At 36.8% G+C, this 15,159-nt stretch overlaps 1 protein-coding gene across 3 annotated transcripts in view; it reads right to left on the bottom strand.

Moving 5' to 3' along the window:
• Nucleotides 1-506: 506 nt before the first annotated feature.
• PRKACB (protein kinase, cAMP-dependent, catalytic, beta) overlaps nt 507-15,159 on the bottom strand; it is a 35,481-nt gene continuing 20,828 nt past the window's right edge. For all 3 annotated transcript variants that reach the window (XM_009884704.1, XM_009884705.1, XM_009884706.1), the window contains 7 exons: nt 13,834-13,932; nt 12,774-12,856; nt 12,114-12,240; nt 9,772-9,867; nt 7,893-8,015; nt 5,678-5,842; nt 507-1,565 (listed from right to left, as the gene is read on the bottom strand). In XM_009884704.1, the coding sequence (XP_009883006.1) occupies nt 1,440-1,565; nt 5,678-5,842; nt 7,893-8,015; nt 9,772-9,867; nt 12,114-12,240; nt 12,774-12,856; nt 13,834-13,932 (819 nt within the window). In that variant the 3' untranslated portion in view covers nt 507-1,439. The remainder of the gene's footprint in view (nt 1,566-5,677; nt 5,843-7,892; nt 8,016-9,771; nt 9,868-12,113; nt 12,241-12,773; nt 12,857-13,833; nt 13,933-15,159) is intronic.

Genomic DNA, 15,159 nt, shown 5'->3' with positions numbered 1-15,159 from the left:
TAAGCCCAAATACTTATATCTGTGTGACCATACATTCTGTTTGATTGAAAGAAAGTAGGTTAGAAATGAAGACACAACGCAACTAAAACAAACCCAGCTGTTGCAGTTTTTAAACTTTGTCTCTTTTCTTCATGAATGAAGTGCTGTAATTAAAGAGAAAATGATTGTAGCAGTACTCCATCCTCAGTTTACTAATATAGTATACCAGAATAAAAACTTGGCAATAACCTCTTATTCTTAACAGCTAACAAAAAAATAACCGTGTTCATCCAGCGATGCATCTAGAACATTATTTTGCATTTGCTAAACCATTTGTTTTTCATAGCTAATGGCAGAGCGCATTTTGCTTTTTGTGGTGTGGTGGTTTTTATTTTAATGGATGCCTTTTTTCACCAAAAAAGGCTCAAAACAAGGAATACTTTGGGAGCCCAAACATTGGCTTTTTAAGAAAAAAAAAAAAAAAACAACAACACAAAAAACCCACAAAAAACCCAGTGAATCAAAATGAATCTTATTCTCTACAATACTGACCAAAACTTCCTTTAAGAGTTTAGGGTTCATGTTCTTAAAAAAGCCATTTCATACCTGCCAACTGAAATGCTGGTAAGTTGACTTGCTTAAATACGGTCCATAATCCAGACCGGGTGGAATTACTCCCTCTCACGAGACTGAACGCTTTCCACGGTACAGTCTGGCTATGGCAATTTACCTACTGCCTAGGTGGGAAATACAAAGGAAGGAGGCAGTGACGAAAACTGCAGGGATGTAGAAAACCAAGGCACGGGGTCTAGCTACTGTCCCCTACGTAAGCCATCCAATTGATTCTACTGAATTTTGGTCAGTCTCCAGGAAGAAATGTTTTTAAGTTAATTTAGCAGACATTTATATGGCGATAAATACTACCTTCAAAAATGCTAAAAATGTTGGCTAGGTTTAGTCTGAGCTACTAAAAAATTATTATAAATTGTAGCATCAGACACAAGACAGACAAGAATTATTGGCTGGCACAGACTAGAAGCAACATTTATCTTTCACTTCAGTCTAAATCACACTAGCCGCAACACCTTCCATTTCACTCACACAAATAATACATTATTCAAAATAAAATGGAGCATTCTTGGGTAAAAAACTACTTCATTTTAAATGGGGAAAATGAACAATACACAGAAACAAAGAACGACAGAAACCAAAGTTAAGTAGGAAAGTGGTCTATTATTCTGTGTTACTGCACAAACAGTGCTTGCTTAATTGTGCCTAGTTAGAAGGGTTGGTGCAAACTGCACACATGGAAGATGGCAATAAAGACCTCAGTCAGCTTTGTGGAATGAAGTAACTAGGTAACTGTTTTGACATATGATGGTCTCAGCTCCACCTCATCTGTTAAGAGAGTGCAAAGATCCCAATGTGAGCCCTGATGTCATCTTGTCCTCTTACGCCTACTAAAAATCAGCAAATTCTTTTGCACATTTTTCTGTTAGAGACGCACGAATATCTTCTTCTTCATAGTCATCAAAGTTGCTGGTATCTCCAGGACCTCTGCACTTTGGTATGAATGGAGCTTCTACCTATTTTTTGAGGGGAAAAAAAAAAAAAAGCCACATGAAATGTTATCAGCCTAACATCTTTAGATTTAACACTGTGATAACGAGCACAACAATATTCCCAAGGAAACCAATATTACAGTGAACCAACTTAAAGTTGTGGCACATATGTAAAACCAGCCTAAGAAGGTACAAGCTTAGATGTAGGAGTCTAAGTTGAAAAAGACTAATATCTCACAGACAAACATCAATAAAAAAATTACTTCCACTTCGAAACAAAGTTTAGTTCTCTTCTTGCAGAAGAAGCCCTGTTCTCAGCTCATCAGTAGCGCAGTGCAGCTCCTGGCGCAGCAAGGGCAGCGTCTCACAGTCACACGGTCATGGCAGAAGCGGAGAAGTAGATTGACTGCCATCAACGCTACTCAAAAATCTCAGGGCTGTTTGGAAGCCCTCTCCTCCCACTTACCAACAATCCTCTATTTGCAAATAAAAACTAACCTAATACAAGTTTAAAACAATCTGTTCTGCATCTTCTACAAAGTTCCTCCTAGGACCTAACTGGAAGCGGGAAGTGAAAGCCTTCTCCAAAGTAGGCCACAACTGGGAGACAAGCAATGGCTTGAAAGGGGTCAATAAATGATTGTACGGAAAGCCAGTGCAGCTCTAATTAATGATGGAAAACCCTGTCTGGTAAAGAATGTCTGCATATCCTCTCAAATCCACATATATACTCAATTAGCCTTCAGATTCGGCGCATCTCATGTCACCTGTATGGTAGTAAGCCATTCACTCTCAGGGACTGGAACCAGGTGTTTTCCAACGACCCTCTTAAGTGCTGCTGCTTAAAGCTGAGGGAACCTGCAGCTTTTTGAGGTTGACCTTAAAAATAAAATCCTTGGGTCTGGCTACAACTTAGCAGTCTCAATCTTTCTGTCCCAGTAAGTGCACTTCAGCCTCTACACGTCTTGGGAGTTAAAATAAAGATGACCTTAAATGAAGACACAGGTCTGTACAGGGACATACTACATTTTTACTGGCTAACAGCTTATGCTGTCCCTACTCAGTCGGGGGGAAAAAAAAATAAAGAAAAAAAAATAGGAGCTGTTCCCAACTTGCAGACACTTAAATGCTATTTTAGGGAACAGACTACTAAATTCCACCTTCACTGAGCTAGTATCAATTCAAATTTTAATCCTTCTAGTCTATCACACCTCAAAGTTCAAAATTAAGCTTAATTACTTTCTAAAATAACCTAAATTTTAGAATCAGCTGCATGCTGAAAGACGGAATAAGGAAGGTTTGGGGTTGACAGGAGGCAAAGATGAAGAACGGATGGTAAGGAAAGAACGAGAGAGAATGGAAGACCAAGGAAAAGGAGAGAGACTCTACTGAAACCGGGCTCAGACAAACTGGAGTTGGAGGCACCATAATCAGTACTGCATTCCTCTTTTTCATTTGACAGGTGCCTGATTTATCCACCGTTATGGCAAACAAGATTATTGAGGTGATGCAAATTTAAACCTGGAAATGCAAAGTAATCAGAGAAGTATCTCTCTCTGGGACACCCCAAGGAGTATGTGTGCCAGAGGCAGCACGGTGGGGAGACAGATAAGCAGGACAGGCTTGGCTCCGGCCGAGGCAGGGCACCAGATACTCTGCAACCACGGAACTGTGCAGAGCCCCAGGTAGATTACTGACAGTGGGGGGGGGGGCTGTCAATCAGTAATTTAAAGAGGTACAGCACAGACTAATACAAATTAAACTCTACTGATTTTGGGTGATAACGCTATACACCCCCAAGAAATAACATTTTCTGCATTTATAGATTGTGCTACAATTGTCACGTGTGTATCCTTTTGTTCCTAAAACAATATATGCATTTAGGTGATTTATCCCGAGAGAGTACACAGTCTGTGTATATACCTAGCCGACAAAGCCACACATTTACCATTACCTGAATTCTGTCTCTGTGTCTTCTCAATTTGATTTTCAATTACTTCTTTACAACAAAGCTCAAAGCACAAGAAATATTTTATTCACTGCTGGAATTTTAAAACACAGTCAAATGAGATGCCTCAGACTTTTTTCCTATTACCTTCTCTAAGGAAATCGCTAAGAAGAGACTGCAGGAGGTAACACTGGTTTATAGTAAAAATACCTGTTTGGCCCCAAGTACAATCATATTATCAGGCAGCATTTTAATAAACAGCTACACAAACAAAAGAAAACAAGACTTGATCCTATCTGAAATATTAAGTAATTGACTGGTTCACTTCTGACTGTAGCATAACAAATTATTCCCATTGCATTAGCTGCCAAGGAACACCACGTTTACTCAGGAAAATACACGCTGTGGTAACAGCCACCGTAAAAAGCTGGGATAAACCCAAAGTTTATTGCTGTATTTCTATGACTGCTTAAATGTGATACTGCTTAGTATCACAGTATTTATTCCTTATAATTAGAAGCTTCAAACTTATTCAGCATTAGTTTTCACAGTCCTTTAAAACTAGTAATAGCTTTTCTGACTGTACTACTAGTTCACATTTTAAAGTATTTCTTGTTTCTGTGGAAGTAATTCTCTACAACAGTGCACTAGCAATGCTAAAAATATTTAGCACACTGTTAAAACATCTGATTTAATATTATGGGGCCCGGGTGTCCCCAAACAGCATACTGGGGAATGAAACTCAGTGCACATGAAACTGCCCTGTAAACAGGCATTAAGAAAGCAAAGAACAGATAATTACAATTCTGCAATGGGGAATCTTTTCTTAAAACATCTATACTTAATCGAAAGAATACAAGATGTGTTAATTGTACCCTGTCTTCCAGTAATTAATACATTAGTGAATACTACAACAACTGTACTGTCAGTTTGTGTAGCCAAACAACCAGTTTCTTTTTAGAAACTATTGTTAGTATTTAGGTTTGGCCTTTAAAATACTGCTGTTACAGCAGCAAGTTCATGCCTCTACAATCAAGACAATCATTTCAACAATGTGAAGCAATTCCTTGAAATGTTATCGCTTGACTCTAACCTTTTTAACAATATCTAGGCACAAAATCATTTCTCCACCTGAGTCTTCTGGGACAACACCAATGAAGTTATTTTAGTCTTTTATTGTTGTCTGTTGAAAAAACAGGAATTCAGAGGTTGCACCTGAGAGAACAAATAATTTCTTAAGAATCTGCTTCTAGTAACTCACTAATATACAGCTACTTAACTTGGACTCTACCTTGAAGGGGAGAGGGAGACAGACCTAGACTGAATTGTCATCATCCCCATCCCTTTCCCCAGTTTCCTCTTGCAGCTCTGCTTCATTCATTCTGGCAGCTACTAATGTGCTCCTCTCAAACCAGTATGATAATGGATGCTTGTGCTCTGAAAATACTCTCAGTTCTCTGTTGCTCTCATTCTTATGGAAGTCTGAAGTTCATAGTGCAAATTGGGCATGGACTTTCTAAAAACCACACTGCAAGTCACGTTGGTCAAGCAGGCCTAGAAAACCATTCTAAAAAATGCCAGAAAACAGCATTCAAGCAGGGCCCTCGCCATTACTGCAGCTTATGGAACTGCAGTCAATAAAGTGCAGTGTCAGAAGGCAAAAACTCCTCAGTAGACACTTTCTACATCTGATCCTGTCCCAATCACAGATGAAGCAAGAGCAAGAAGGAGGGAGCATACTACTTTAGTAGAAAAACAGAAGCTCCAGCTTCGGCTAGAGCTCCGCCCCACTGAAGCACAGTCTGAGTGCTAAGAACTAGCTGGAAAGGAAAACAGATTCCTCTCTGCTGTGGAGGAGTATTTATAGCTGCCACTATAGCGGGGGTTAAATAAAAAGTGAGAGAGGCAGGAGATGGCTCATTCTGAGATATTCCAGAAATAGACTAAAGCACAACACCTGTTAAGAGACTGTGACCGTACACAGAGGTCCAGGATAAAATACCAACAAGAAACAAACATAATTCAATCAATATAAAATCTTCAGAGTGTTAAAGATTAAACTACTTTCACCTTTTCTTAGTTTTAATTAAAGTGACAGATTTAGGAAAGCAAAAATAAGCAAAATAATTAGAAATTTTGCTTCAACCCCTTGAAGATGTGTAATAGTTTTGATCAGAAAGGGTCTTACCTTTCTCTGATAAATGGCAATCCAATCTGTAGTTGCGAACCACTTGTGATTCTTTATGTCATTTACACCATTCTTGAGATTTCCGTATCGTTTGGTCAAATCTACCTGGAGTAAATTTCTTAGAAGATCCTTTAGGTCTGAACTGAAGTGTGATGGGAACCTTACCTAAAAATACACATCCAACAACATTAAAAACAATACACAAATTTGATTCTTTGCCCTGTGAAATATAACAGTGTTCACACAAAAGGAAACATTAGGGCCGTTTTCTATTCTTCCTCTAAAAACCAATCAAGTAGGAATGCATGAAAAGAGAGATGATTATTGTTGCACGTGTATTTCTGTTTCACAGAGCCTTTATCAATAGCACTACCTTGTGTCTCTACCATTTTTCGAACTGAAACTTTCCAGATTTGATTGAGTTGAGGAAAAATATTAATTTAATATAATGACAAAAAAGCTAAATTTAACTTGGTATCTCAAAGCATTCTCAACTATTTTCTAGGAACAAATTTTTAGATTATATTATACACACGCACACCAGAGATACAGTATAGTATAGCATATATAAAGCATATAAATATATAGATTACTTTGAAATAACTGAACATTCAGTAATAATGTGAAAATTCAATCTGGAACTTTATGCTGTACTGTAACCCATTTCTTATAACTAAATACACCAACATCGAAAGTCTTACATAAATAACACAGCACTATTTGAAGATAGCACGAGTGACTTGCCAATACAATTAATTCAAACCTGGCTAACAAATATTTGAAGGTGATTTATGGGATGTAATTTCATAGGGTTTTACTAGCAAAAGATCTACTGACACCATTTGAGATGGACGAGAGAGAAAAGGGGAAAAAGTACAGGCAAAAAGTTGTATCTGTCATGCCTGTAGTCTCAGCATTTGACACTCCCTGTATTTAGCTATCAGTTACAATGTATGTGCAGAATATGGAATTATTCAACATAAAAAGATGTTGCAAAATCAAGAGGTCTAATAATCAAGGACACTGCTTCAGTTTACCTGTCAATATGGCTCTATTGTAGAACATGAGAAATTTACAGGTTTTGATGAATGTAATACCTAGACAGTTGTGAAGTAAGGAAATATCAACTCCTTTTTTAAGTAGAGAACTAAGTGCATGGGGTAAATTAAATGAAAGGCTTCATGTTATAAAGTAAACATACTGCTAGCTGAGAAGTGAATGTTACAGTTTCCAGAGTTCAAGTCCCATGCTGTTTCTGCAACCATCTATCCATGGACTCAGTAAAGAAGGCACACGATCAACAGTATAAATCTCAAACAAATTAGATACAACTGCAAAAAAATGCCCAAGTTTTTTTTAGTTTCAAAGGTAAATAACTTCTCTAAAAATGTATCTTTGTAAATGAAGTCCCATATATTCACAGAGACAGCTGAAGGGTCACAGTATCACAGCCCTCAACCACCTTCTTGATTCAAGTAAGGTCCTAGACAGGAATGTCTCTCATTGCAGTGAACCACAGGGCCTACTGAGGCACTTCCTTTGATTAGAATTACAGAAGTGCGTAAGGTGCAGCACAGCACGTGTTTATGTAGGGCCAAGGAAGAGAAGAACCATAACAACTCAATTAAGCACAAAGAAACATGAAGAGACAACACTGGTTAGAAGGAGAAACAACAGAATGATCCCATTTTTGTGCTATCTGGTACGCTAAGAGATATTAACGAAAAATAAAAGGGAAAAGTTGGAAATATTTTTTTTAAATTTTATATAACCATGAAAGCTGAACAGAACATTAGACATGACTTGAACTACAGGACTGCAGGAGTAAAGAAATCTACCATGAATTATGGAAACTCTTTCCAGCTTCTCAAAAGAAAATAGAAAATAAACTAGCCAGGCTAGTTAAGCATACAGCTAACTAGCTGTTGGATCATTTTTATCCAAGCATAAAAGGATATAATACCACAATGTCTGTAAATTTAATAACTTACATTTTAAATTTGAAGGCAGGGAACAGATTTTTAGAACTCTGAATTTTGGTATTACTATAATAACTATGTCTGCACTGAAGTAGTATACATTACAAACTTTTCCCATATTCTTTCCAAATTCTCACTGCCTAGTAGCCAGCAAATTTGTATCTACTCCACACAAAAAACAGGTTATGCACAGACAAACAACTGCATTTGTGAAAATACACAGAGCCTTCACTCACCTTGCCAGACACAATCTTCTCATAAATTTGAATGGGCTGATCTGCAAAGAATGGGGGATATCCAGCTGCCATTTCATAGATTAACACTCCTAATGCCCACCAATCCACTGCCTTGTTGTAACCCTGGATAAAATGAGAAATACCACTGCTAGTGCATTTCTAACATAGTATAAAATTTTCAGTACATCTCTGTGGAATACAAAGAAAGCAAACGCATTATTGCTTGTTTAATACAGAACTGACAACCTAGTTCAAACCAAACTGAAGCTCACAGACTCCAACAGCAATATACTTAAAACCTAAAACAGTGATAAGAGTGAAACAGTGATGGAAGTGAAACGTTTTGCACACATTCCTGTGCTGTTTCAGTGATGTCTTTACAATGATGTGACAAAACTCTCTGTGACAGAAACAAGCACAATTTATTTAGTTACTTAAAGTCAAAATTATCTTGCTACAGAATGATTGAAACTTTTCACATCTTCGAAATTTCGTTAACTATAACAACACTTCCTATATTGTATACCATCATCTTCTTGCTTGATGATCCACATTTCAGAACATTCATTTTCATATTTAGTAAACTAGCTACAAGAGCTTAAAAGTTTAGTTTATTAGCTGTTATAAAGTCATTTATGATCTGATCTTTAAAGCCTGAACATAAAATCATTAGTAAATCCTATTTAATATTAAAAAAGACAGAAAACTCCACCAACTCTATCAATTTTATATATGTTCTCCGAGATCTTTACAAAGCTCAGGGCTAAGACTCAGTCTTTCCTGAAAAATCTACTATGGAGAGTTTGTAGTAGACACATTGCAATTTCTTCCGCTGCTCTAGCTGCATAAGGGCAAAAAGGCAGAAAACAATGAACATTTTCTCCCCAAATAAAAGTATTTTAAGTTTACTTTTAAAGACCTGCAAGGGGATTTAATTAAACCGCATATTAAATGCATAATTTAACATTATGCATTATGATAGTTTCTATCATAAGCAGCTCCATAAATGATAAGGATATTCTCCCTGTACTCAGCACTGGTGAGGCCATACCTCGAATACTGTGTTCAGTTTTGGGCCCCTCACTACAAGAAAGACATTGAGGTGCTGGAGCATGTCCAGAGAAGGGCAACAAAGCTGGTCAAGGGTCTGGAGAACAAGTCTTACGAGGAGCAGCTGAGGGAACTGGGGTGTTTAATCTGGAGAAAAGGAGGCTGAGGGGAGACCTCATCGCTCTCTACAACTACCTGGAAGGAAGTTGTAGCAAGGTGGGTGTGGGTCTCTTCTCCCAAGTAACAAGTGATAGGGCAAGAGGAAATGGCCTCAAGTTGCACCAGGTGAGGTTTAGGGTGGATGTTAGGAAAAAGTTCTTCACTGAAAGGATTATCAAGCATTGGAACAGGCTGCCCAGGGAAGTGGTGGAATTGCCATCCCTGGAGGTATTTAAAAGATGGGTCAACGTGGTGCTTAGGGACATGGTTTAGTGGTGGACTTGACAGTGTTAGGTTGATGGTTGGACTCAATGATCTTAAAGGTCCCTTCCAACCTAGATGACTCTACGATTCTATGATCTGCTGTTCTGATAAGGATGTTAGTTAAATAACCTAATTACAGATTCTTTAAGTCCCTTTTTCCCCTCACAAGTTACATGGCAAGCATATGTTGAAAGTTCTGTGCAGTTATGTGAAAATCCACACTTTGGAGTAAGTTTTAGTATACTAAAACATATTTACAATGCAACAATTGCATTTTGTGTAATTCATAAGGAGTTGACTAGTCAAGATTTTGGAAGTATCAGTAATCGTTTATCCCTCAGAGCTTAATAATTGGGTGATAAGTTTTATTGCATCAAATGCACGACTGAATGACAAGACAGAGTACCTTGCTGAGAATTATTTCAGGTGCCAGATATTCTGGAGTCCCGCATAACGTCCAAGTTCTTCCTTTTACTCTTTTTGCAAAGCCAAAGTCCGTGACCTGTCATCAGAAGAAATAAATTGACTGTAAGTGCATTTCTATAACAAAATTTAAAATGAAGTACTTTTGAAATATTTTGGAAAGCTATTTTATACAGAGGAAAAATTTGTCTCTCATATCACGTAGTATCATATAGTCATATGTACCTTTAGAAGTATCAAAAGGACTGGCTACTAATTCAGATATATAGGTTTTTGTGATAAAATTAATAACACAAAGTATGTATCTCCCCCCAACACAAGCTCCTATTTATAATTTAAAAAAATCAGTGGGAACTATGGCTTACTAATCTTCCACATATACTGCAATTACATTAATCATTTTTCTTATGCTTTTCACGTCAGACTGTTTATACTGCTGAAAGTTTAAAGAACGTGAATATGAACAAGATATTTATCTTTTCCTTTAGTTAACAAATAAACAAATCACAAAAAGGGTCAAGATATCTGCCAGTCTTGTAAATTTAGAATTTTGTTGCATAAGTGTATAAAGGTTATATGTAAAATTAGTGTGGGAATAAGACAACATAAAAGAGGTCTTCCAGTAACTTCTGATTCTGAGTATCCTTGAAAGCAGCACCAGAGTCAAGCTTGTTTACTTGAGGACTGGGGGGGTAAATGTATTCACAAATGGCAAATTCTTGGCCGTTATAAATTCTTCATTCCACTTGTCCTATTTTCTGCAGTAAGTTTTCAGAACTCTGTATGCAATATCATCCTCTCTGTGATTTTTCCTGGACTGTATTGTGGAATACATATGGAGATCAGGGAGTTACATGTGAAATTCTGGGATCAGTTTCAAGCTATCAAGTCTATGCTTGTTTGGGGATCTGTTTGTTTTGTTTCCTCCTTCTTGGTATCACTTTCAACCTATTCCCTGAGAAAACATAGCGTACCACAATGATAATCATTGCTAATTATACAATAACGTGTGCTGATGTTTCTGATACACTAATGTCACAATTAAACAAGCCAAACTCCAAACTCTCAAGGCAGCTTTTGCTTCATTTTTGGAAGAAACAGCAGCAATCACAGCTAGACCTGAATGGAGAGGGTGACGTGCTGATTAGACAGACCTGCTTCAGTCAGCAAAGAATCATTTCTGTGTTTGTGAATGCATATCAGTCTATGTAAGAAAAGTACACTGTAGACATGGGACAAACGGTAATGGCTTTAAAATTCAAAAAGAAAATGAACGGAGCTTCTAAACAATATTTAGTTGGAGCTGCAGCATGAACATATGAACACAACCCCGTCTCTTTCTTCAGAAGCGGAAGCAAACCAGCCTCACATGGGAAGAGTGACTGCTGGACCCGTTATCATTTGCAGATTGCCCACCATCACAAAAACATACTGTTGTATAGTGAGAGTCACCGATTCTGGAGTAAGCCATTCACAGCTTTACGTTACTGGTGCTCTCCAACCACATTAATAGAACTTGCATTTCTCTTCTACCTATAGGGTTATTTTATTCTCCATGCAAAATTGTTTTACAGTTATAAACAAGATAAGATATTAGTCTTTTCCAATTCACTCAAACATTTTTATTATGTATTTTCCTGTTAGATTCTGCTATGGCAAAAGGTGACACACTGAGGAAAGAAGAGCTTCCATACTTTAAGAACTGCTTGTTCCTGTATACCACCTTCCCATTTGCCATTTAGATCCAAAACATAACAGCAAAAAGGAAGATGAGGAGGTGCTGTGAGAGGCTGCTGTAAAAACGAAGTCATTACTTGCAGCACTGCAATTCTGATCTGATCTCAACTCAGCTCTTACTCCAGATGCACTGTGAAGGTTAGGACTCTCCAAGGGTGGGATTCATCTGACTGAAATTAAGTACTATAGTGTCGGCGTTGATATCTAAGCTGGTTATCCTAAACTACTTATACAGACAATACAGAGAACCAGACATTTTAAGGCACTTTCATCTTGTTCTAGGGCAGAGGTATAAAATAGGTCAGATGAACAGAGACATGTAATCACCTACTTTTCACCACAGACCCCAAGGAAAACCTTGACAACTCGCTCAACTGCAGACAGCTCCATTGTGCATACTTAATTTTAGTCAGAGGAAGTGCAATCCAACGGTTTTAACCATTAGTAAGCAGTAGGGCATTTTAATGCTCCCTGAATACATGCTAACATGCCAGCCAGCTTCAGACCATTTATTCTAAATGCATTTGCTAGAATTACCTACATCATAAGACAAGACTCCACTCCCTAAATATATGAAGAATATCATACCTGGATGTATCCTTGCTGATCAATTAAAAGATTTTCAGGCTTTAGATCTCTGTAGATGAGGTCTAATGAATGGAGGTACTCAAATGTTAGCACTATCTGAGCTGCATAAAACCGTGCATGTGGTTCACTGTGAAGAATTAAAAGAATATTAAGTACCCCAATGCTATGCTAAGATACTGAAACAACCACGTAACTGCCAGGGATAGACAAATTAAGTATCTTTTAACTGGTTCTTTTACTGTGTAACAAGAGAAAAAAAAGCGCAAACAGCAAACATTTTAGAATTGATACACACATTCCCTAAATTTAAGTCTTGCAGCTAAAATACACATGCAATCACGATGAACATATCCCACAATACAGAGCTTAGACTTTAAATTTTACTTTTAAAAACTATCATCAATTTCACTGACAATATGCACAGGAATTCTAAGATTCTATCCTGCATAGATCACAAGTGCCTGCATTAACTAACTGAAAAATAAGAAATAATTACAAGATTTTCATTGCCTGACTAGTTACATCCACTGAAAGATGGGTAAGTTAAATGCAGTTACCCCTTCAGAATTTTTTCTTCAATACTAACAAATTTTATAAAACCCTCTTCCCAAATTAACAACATAAGCCTTTTTAAAGGAATAATGTCATTAATACTCTTACCTGAACCTTCCGATTCTTCTTAGATGTGAAAACATTTCACCACCAGGAACATACTCCATTACCATGTATAAATTAGAATTGTCCTAAGGAAGCAAGTAAACACATACAAATGCATATTAGGCATCCTATAGTCTCCATAATTTGTACATAGAGTATTTTTTTATAAAAGAATGAAAATGAAAAATTGTAGCCACCCAATGACTTAAATATAATGCAACACACGTAGAAATTCTTGAAAAAGTGCAGACATGCAGGACAAAAGGAACATCACGTATCTCAAGAAATACATTTTAAAGTAAATTTCAATAAAGATAATTAGTGAGTTCCTCAGACAGAATGGTGTGCAGGTGACCTGAAGGAAGAGAGCATAAGATGCCTACTGCAAGACAAGACCTTGCGCCCTTCAAATTTCAGAATTGATAGCCTGAGGTATTCTCATCTCCTACAGCCCCAGCCCCAAATCTCAAAACTGTAAAGATTAAGATAGAACATGTTTGTTGATTTTAAATGGTATTAAAAAAAAAAAAGGAGATATATAGAGGACACATAACACTATAAATTAGCAAAATACTTATTTCTTTACAGACTGACTAGCACATACTGTCGTGAAATTAGACGCTAACCTCAAAGTTCTTTCCTTCATGGTTAAGATTGTCATTAAAACCTGCCTCAGGTATAACTCTCAAGGAAATATTTGCACAACAACTACAAATTTAGTATTCCATATATTGGTAGAGAAATACATCCTTTGGTTTCTCTCAAAGTCCAACTGATGCCTAAAAGCTCCCTGCTGTACAAAAAGGGAAATCTCTAAGAGTTAAATTTAACTTTTATTTCTTTATTTGGAGATATTCTTTCAATCATCACCTGGTGAACTGAGGTGTGTGCAAGTGTGCACACAGGTGCAGACACTCCTGCTCAAGATCTGGCAATAGTGCCAAGTGAAGCATCTTTGAAAACAAAAAAACTATTGTATTATAGAAGTTAAATGCTTTACTATTTAAAGTTTGAGCACGCGCTTCCCTGAAACCCACACAACCACTTTCAAAATAATGATCACCTTAAAAGAATACTCCAGTTTTACAAGGAAAGGAAAGTTCACTGCTTGTAATATTCTCTTCTCATTCAGTGTGTGTTCTATTTGCTTCAGTTTGACGACCTAGGAGAGAAAAAAGAATCTTCAGTTTAAGTATGACATTTTATAGTTGATCATTTTTTCAGTGCAAAAGTTACTTGAAAATGAGCTTGTAACTTTACAGATAATGAAAAACCTTATGGATTACTAGTACAATAACAATAACAGCACTGAGAATGGATTAAAAAATCTAACGACATTTTAAAGAGTAATACTCATGCAATATGGTTTGCAGATAACTCTAGAAATAGTGTTTCTTATTACATGTTGAATATAGGCATCGGCAAGGAAGACATCTCTTTACATTTTCTTAAGAATTGCTTGCGTTTGTAATGGAGATACTTCTGCAGCAAGATGACAGTTCAATAAAATCCATTTGATCTTTGCACCCTTTGCTGAGAACGGCAGGAAATTGTGTCAGACACATTTCATTATAAATTTTGTTATGTGTGAACAGGAGTAAACAGACTTATTTCACATAGCTCACACACTGAGGAAAAGACTAAGGAAAATACAAATTCAAAATTTCCATCGTTACAAACAATAGTTACTTCTGCCAGACCTTTCAATGGGTTTTGCCTCTCTGCTTAGCAAAACATTTAGCAAAAGTACTAAAAAAAATTAAATGCTACCTTCTTGGAATACACTATAATGTTAAGCTGCTAACAAGGCAGCAAGTGGCAGATTTCTGATCGTTGCTCTTTCTCAGTAATTAATAATTGGTTTCCTTGTGTTAAACCCCAACATTGCACAATTGATTCTTTCCATTTTACTTAATCCCTATTGCACAATTTATCTATATCTCATTTTCAGAGTGGCATGATTTCCAAGTAAAGTTACTTTTTTTTTTTTCATAGGAAACAAGGAGAAAATGTACAAAAGTGATCAAAACAAGTCTGGTTTTACATGTTCGGAAATCAAATCTAACTGTTATAAATAACCAAAATATTCCAACCCTGACCGATACTATGTTTAAATTCAACTTTAGATGCAAAAGGTAGTATCTATAAAAAAACCCCAATAATGTTTTGAAATAAGTATCATACAAAAGAAATATTGAGTTAAAAATATGAAATCTCTTTTGAATCATGGACCTTTAGCAACCAAATAAAAACTTTGCTCAAATCAGCTCATTTGTGGAAATTGTCCCTTTCACCCCTGAAAAGCTATGGTACTGGAACCATCTTGGCCATCAAAGCAAGCAAGCTAAGGTCTTCATTTCATCTTGAGAAGCGTTCAGCTGCAATGCTA

This window comes from Charadrius vociferus, unplaced genomic scaffold, assembly GCF_000708025.1.
Source record: "Charadrius vociferus isolate BGI_N301 unplaced genomic scaffold, ASM70802v2 scaffold163, whole genome shotgun sequence".
Lineage (NCBI taxonomy): Eukaryota > Metazoa > Chordata > Aves > Charadriiformes > Charadriidae > Charadrius > Charadrius vociferus.
This window is presented reverse-complemented; position numbering and strand designations above follow the sequence as displayed.